This window comes from Sminthopsis crassicaudata, chromosome 4 (genome assembly GCF_048593235.1).
Source record: "Sminthopsis crassicaudata isolate SCR6 chromosome 4, ASM4859323v1, whole genome shotgun sequence".
NCBI classification, from domain to species: domain Eukaryota; kingdom Metazoa; phylum Chordata; class Mammalia; order Dasyuromorphia; family Dasyuridae; genus Sminthopsis; species Sminthopsis crassicaudata.
The window spans coordinates 352334802-352342058 of NC_133620.1; the positions used below are offsets into that span (position 1 = coordinate 352334802).

Sequence of the window (7257 nt, forward strand, 5' to 3'; positions counted from 1 at the left end):
GAATGAGTGGTGGTTCCTTGGTTACAAACTGAGTTGAACCTAATTGGTCTAGAACTTACTTTGGAGTCAACATCAGGGAAGTGAGAGAGAGAATTGTCCCAAGACTATTTGTGGTCTTAAGATATGCCAAAATAAAGGGAGCTATATGAGAGCAAAGAAGGGAATAGCAGAAGAAAGAACAGAAGAGCAGAGCAGAGGAAATAGAATTGGTCAAGGAAGACAAAGGGAAGAATGGGAAATGTGGGAAAGGGAGCTGACAGGAATGGAATAAAAGGAAGATTAGGGAATGGAAGGGAGATTTGCAGTGAAAGGGAACATACCTGAGGGACGAAAAACAAAGTAGGAACAGATGAAGGGAGTGAAGGGAAAGACAATAAAGGTAAGAAAAGGATAGCAAAGGGAAGACAAAAATGCATCTCCCTCTCCTCATGGTAGAGCTATTGGAATATAGCTTTGCAACTGATCCATCTCAATAGAAAGCAATTGAAATAAACTTGATTTTAAAAAGAATTTTCAAAGAATATGATGACTCAGTGTCTGAGTTAGCCTAAGTAGATGGAAACAGAAAGTTGTTCTTCTGTTATTATCAAATGGAATTACGACCACTCCCCTCTGAAGACTTATATTTCTCCTTACAAACCTGGAAATACATGCATCTAAAGGATCCACCCAGGAGAGCTCAGCAGGTTGTTTCAGACAAAAACTACTGTGTCCTTTGTGAAGAATAGCGGAAACACTATGGAAGGATTTAGTTCTGAATACAACCATATTTTAATATGGTACATCTTAACACCACAATGAGAATTTGGACAATTATCTCCTCTACTTCCCTTATGTTGTCACCAAAACAAGTACAAGACCAATTATTTCAAATCTATTTGAAAAGAAGGAAATGACCATTTCCTAGATTATAGGACACAAGCACTCTGTCATGAACCACTTATACCCTAACTAGGAAGTTTTTCTATTCTCCACTGACAAAAATTTACCTCAACTGATCAAGTGCTTTCCTGGCATAAATCATACAACAACATTAAATACAAGCAACATGAAAGAAGAGAACAGCACTTGGGAATCAATGGAAAGGGTTCCATGCTTTTAAAAAGACCCTGACAAGTTGAGAGCAGGAATTTGGGTGAGTCTACTTGACCCAGAGGCCAAAAGCAGGAATAGTGGGAAGATGTAAAGAGAGGCATATTTAGGCTTGAAAGAAGGAAAATCTTCTCAATTGGAGCTGTCCATTTGGTGATGGTATGCTTTATTTATTTATTTGTTTGTTTGTCTTTTATGATGGAATGTTTTAAGGTAGAAGTAATAAATGGACAAGAGACAAGTAGTGACTCAGCAATAAAAAATTCATTGGAAAATAATAACTGGAAAAGTAATTATAACTAAAACTCATTGTAAGTAAAAAATTGCACTGACTAATTTGATTATCAGGTTTTCTTCTGGAAAAAAATAAGGAAATAAATGGTAGCTGGTAACAGCATCTGCTGAGAAAGTGGGTATAAAAGAGGTCTCTGAGACCAGGGGGCATCCAAACTCAAGAAACCCACTCCCCTGCAAAACCAACCCAGAAGCTCAACCCACTATCACCATGGTCAGCTCTTGTTGTGGCTCTACCTGCTGTGGCCAAAGCTGTGGCTCTGGCTGTTGTGGCTCCCGTTGCTGCTGCCAGCCTTGCTGCCGTCCCTGCTGCTGTATTTCTAGCTGCTGCCAGCCATGCTGCTGCCGCCCCAGCTGCTGTACTAGCTGCTGCCGCCCCAGCTGCTGTACTAGCTGCTGCCGCCCCAGCTGCTGTACTAGCTGCTGCCGCCCCAGCTGCTGTACTTCTAGCTGCTGCCAGCCTTGCTGCTGCCGCCCCAGCTGCTGTACTTCTAGCTGCTGCCAACCCTGCTGCCACCCCTGCTGCTGCCAGCCCTGCTGCCGCCCCTGCTGCTGCCGTCCCTGCTGCTACACAACTTGCTGTAGAACCAACTGCTTCCGCCCAGCCTGCTGTGGCTCTTGCTGCTGAGCTCTACTGAACTCTCACACATGTCTGCAAATGCCCACCAACCCCATGCTCTCTCAGTCAGGCAAAAGATCTTTTCTTTCTCTGCTGAAATAGAGGGAGACATTGTTCACAACAAACAGTAACAAATTTATCCGCCTGAAACCCATTTTGAAGTGATCGCCAGCAATTCAACATCCAACTATCGTTTTTTTTTTGTTGCCTCCATTCTCTTATGTGGACACCAAGTTTTTATTTAATTTGAATCCATGAAATAAAACTGCACAATATTCCCCCACATTTTCTCTGTCTTTCTTCCTGACCTTCCATCACCACATTTTGTGCTTTGAGAACAACAATATTGACCATGGGTTTAGTTCACATTGAGATATTAACCATGAGGTTGCAATGATGTCTCTTTCTCAATTTTCCATCACATGGATTTCTGTTTGTCTTAGCGTTCCTTCAATTCCAAATAAAACTTCCTGGCAATTAAATAAAGCCAGAGCCATTCAGAAAATAATTTAACCCATGACCCAACAGAATACTTTCACAAGCTTAGTAGATGTTTATCGTCCTCTGCATACATACATTTCTACAAAGTCAAGAATTTTCAACTTTTTTTCTTTGCTTGCAACTCATTCCTACACAAAACTATGCTAAACATGCATCCTTAGGCAGAGAGCTAGCCATTGTGCGACTTGCAATTTTCCATGGATCATTTTGACGTATCTTTGTGCTAACTCATGGATAGAGCCAGTGTATGATCATTGTGCATTGATGCACCTTGCTGCTATCAAGGAGGAGAAAAGATCATTTCAGAAAGATGTTATTCTGATGTGGAAATGACAGAAAAATAGGTCATTAAGGCTCACCCATGAACAATGAAACAAAGTGTAACTCCATATGTGATCAATCAAGGACTAAAAATTCACAAGACTTTCCAAGTTGGGTTTTATTCCTCATTTCTTCTAATTATTGCTTTCAAATGATGTTAAGGCTGTTGTCTGCTCTTCAGAGCAGACCTTACACCTACCATAGATTAGATAAGCACTCTCCTAAGGCAAGACCTGTATGTGAGATGTGACAGTATCAATGCACATATTTTTAAGAGTAGGCAATTTCACCTTCTATTGTTAAGTAATTAGTTAAATTTCATCTGCTACCATTAAGCTTAATAGCCATAGATAGACAGTGATCCTTTTGAAGGAACTGAGACATGAAAGAAAATATACTTTATCAGAAATCCTTAATTTATGGAATATGAACAAATATACAACTGGTACAAAGATTTTTTTGGCCTCCTGGTTCCTTTTTAAAATTTTTCTTCTTATTTTATTTTTACATGTACATTTAATACACTTTTATTTATGAATCATGTTGGCTGAGAAAAATCAGAACAAAAGGGAAAACCACAAGAGGGAAAAAAAGAAAACAGAAGAAAAAAGGGGGAAAGTGAATATAATATGCAGTGATTTACATTAATTCTTCATATTTCTCTCTCTGGATACAGATAGCATTTTCTACCCAAAATTTAAAGGGATTGCTTTGGAGTAATGATGGTTCAATGATCCAAGGCAATCCAGAGATTGCAAACTCTCTGACACTGGGGTAGACAAAGGGGGCTAATGGACTCTGATGTGATGACGTCAAATAAAAAGATATTAAGGGATGGGAAAGTGTCTGTACTGGAAAAAGAGAAAAGGAGAGATATAATGGGATAAAATATTCACATGAAGAGGTGTAAAGGATCTAGTACAGTGGAGGCAAATAAGGGAGAGAAATAAGCATTATTTGAAGCTTGATTTCATCAGTTTGAGCTATAAAAGGGAATAAGTTAATCATTCAGTTGGGTATAGAAATTTATCTAACTCTATGAAGAAGTAAGTGGAGAAAGAGGAAAAGAAAAGTGAGAGACAGGATAGAAGGGATATCAGAAACACTAGGGAAAATATAAGAGAAAGTAGAAAGAGAAACTATTAGCCTAAGGACAGGGTGGAAAGAGAAAACAAAAGTATATGCAAGAGAGAAGATAGAATGCAATGAAATACAGAGCTGGTAATCATAATTGTGAATGCCAATAGGATGACCTGTCCCATAAAAATGAAGCAAACAACAAAGTGAATTAGAAAACAGAATCCTACATTATGTTGTTTACAAGAAACAGACTTGGCCCAGAGAGACACATACAGAGTAAAAGTAAAAGGCTGGAACAAAGTTTATTTTGATTCAGCTGATGTAAAAAAAAAAAAAAAATGCACAGTAATTCTGATCTCAGATGAAGCAAAAGTAAAAAGAGATCTTATTAAAAGAGAGAAAGATGGAAAGTACATCTTGGTAAATGGTACTGTAAATAATGAAGTAGTAATGATACTAAATTTGAATGTACCAAGTGGGAGAGATTCCCAAATTCTAGGGAAGGTTTTAAGAAATAGCAAAGCTATTCTAGTGGGGAACCTCAATCTTTCCCTCTCAGAATCAGAAAAGTTCAACCACAAAATAAGAAAGAAAGAAACTAGGGAGGTTAATGGGATCCTAGAAAACCTAGATATGACAGAAATTTTGGGGAAAAATGGAATAGAGATTGAAATGAATGCAACTTTTTCTAGGCAGTAATTGCACCTAAACAAAAATTGACAATGTATTAGTGCATAAAAACAACACAATCAAATGCAAAAAAAAAAAAAAAAAAAAAAAAAAAAAAAAAAAAAAAAAAAAAAAGGAAGAAATAGTAAATGCTTCCTTTTCCAATCTCAATGCATTATATTTAATAAAGGACCAGGGAAAGACAGACTAAAATCAATTGGAAATTAAATAATCTAATTCTAAAAAAAATCACTGGGCCAAACAACAAATCACTGTTTCATAGTTTCATCTAAGAAACAGACAATAATGAGACAACATACCAAAACCTATGAAATGCAGCCAAAGTAGTTCTTAGGGAAAGTTTGCATCTCTAAATAACTACATAAATAAAATAGAGAAAAAGGAGATCAATGAATTAGGCATAAAACTAAAAAAGCTAGAAAAAGAAAAAAAATTAAAAATCCAATTAAATACCAAATTAGAAATTTATAAACTCAAAGGAGAGATTAATAAAATAAAAACTAATAAATGAAACTAAGAGTTGGCTTTATGGAAAAAAACATACAAACAAAATAAATAAGTCTTGTTTTAATGTGGTTAGTTTGATCCGAAAGAGCATTAAAAATGAAAGGGGGAAAGTTATCATCAATGAAAAAAAAAGTATAGAAGAAATTAGGAAATATTTTGTCCCATCTATGGTAGCAAGTCTGACAATCTAACCAAAATGGATAAATATTTACAAAACTATAAATTTCCCAGTTCAACAGAGGAGAAAATAAAATACTTAAATAGTATGATTTTAGAAAAAGAAATTATACAAGTCATCAATGAACTCTATGAAAAAAATCTACTGGGCTAAATGGATTCAGAAGAGAATTGTAGCAAATATTTAAAGAACAATTAATTCTGTTTGTGGCAGCCCTCTTTGTAATCGCCAGAAATTGGAAACTGAGTGGATGCCCATCAATTGGAGAATGGCTGAATACACTGTGGTATATGAATATTATGGAATATTATTGTTCTGTAAGAAATGACCAGCAGGATGATTTCAGAAAGGCCTGGAGACACTTCATGAACTGATGCTGAGTGAAATGAGCAGGATCAGGAGATCATTATATATTTCAACAACAATACTATATGATGATCAGGTCTGATGGACGTGACCTTCTTCAACACTGAGATCAACCAAATCAGTTCCAATAGAGCAGTAATGAATTGAACCAGCTACACCCAGCGAAAGAACTCTGGGAGATGACAATGAACCACTACATAGAATTCCCAATCCCTCTATTTTTGTCCACCTATATTTTTGATTTCCATCACAGGCTAATTGTACATTATTCCAAAGTCTGATTCTTTTTGTACAGCAAAATAACTGTTTGGACATGTATACATATTTTGTATTTAAATTATACTTTAACATATTTAATATGTATTGGTCAACCTGCCATCTGGGGGAAAGGATGGGGGAAGGAGGGGAAAAGTTGGAACAAAAGGTTTTGCAATTGTCAATGCTGAAAAATTACCCATGCATATATCTTGTAAATAAAAAGCGATAATAAAAAAGAACAATTAATTCTAATATTATGTAAACTATTTGGAAAAATAAGTAAAGATATAAAATTTCCCCTTATTACCGCTTTAGCTGCATCCCACAGATTTTGGTATGATGTCTCATCATTGTCATTATCTTGGGTGAAATTATTAATTGTTTCTATAATTTCCTGTTTCACCCAGTCATTCTTTAAGATGATATTATTCAGTTTCCAATTACTTTTTGGTCTATTTACCCCTAACTTCTTACTGAATGTAGCTTTTATTGCACTGTGATCTGAGAAGAAGGCATTTATTATTTCTGCCTTCCTACATTTAATTTTGAGATCTTTATGTCCTAATAAATGGTCAATTTTTGTATAGGATCCATGAACTGCTGAGAAGAAAGTATATTCCTTTCTATCGCCATTCAGTTTTCTCCAAAGTTCTATCATACCTAGTTTTTCTAATGTTCTATTTATTTTTTAAATGTCTTTCTTATTTGTTTTGTGGTTTGATTTGTCTAAATCTGAGAGTGCAAGGTTGAGATCTCCCACTATTATCGTTTTACTGTCTATTTCTTCTTGCAATTCTCTTAACTTTTCCTTTAGAAAGTTATATGCTATACCACTTGGTGCATATATGTTTAGTATTGATATGGCTTCATTGTTTATGCTACCTTTTAGCAGGATATAGTTTCCTTCCTTATCTCTTTTAATTAGATCAACTTCTGCTTTTGCTTGATCTGAGATAAGGATGGCTACTCCTGCTTTTTTGGCTTTACCTGAAGCATAATAGATTCTGCTCCAACCTTTTACCTTTACTCTGTATGTATCTCCCTGTTTTAAGTGTGTTTCCTATAAACAACATATTGTAGGGTTCTGACTTTTGATCCAGTCTGCTATCCGTCTCCGCTTAATGGGAGAGTTCATCCCATTCACATTTACAGTTAAAATTACTAATTCTGTATGGAAAAAATAAGTAAAGAAAGAGTCCTGCCAAATTGCTTCTATGGCACAAATATGGCACTGATACCTAAACCAGGAGGGAACAAAACAGAGAAAGAAAATTACACTCCAATCTCTTTAATGAACAATGGTGCAAAAATTTTAAATAAAATACTAGCAAAGAGATTACAGCAATTGATC

General features: G+C 35.8%; 1 protein-coding gene across 1 annotated transcript in view; it reads left to right on the plus strand.

Moving 5' to 3' along the window:
- The window catches only part of LOC141540812 (uncharacterized), a 41886-nt gene extending 39872 nt beyond the window's left edge, over nt 1–2014 (plus strand). Inside the window, exon 3 of the mRNA XM_074264763.1 lies at nt 1657–2014. Coding sequence (XP_074120864.1) covers nt 1657–2014 — 358 coding nt within the window. The remainder of the gene's footprint in view (nt 1–1656) is intronic.
- The last annotated feature ends 5243 nt before the right edge of the window (nt 2015–7257 follow it).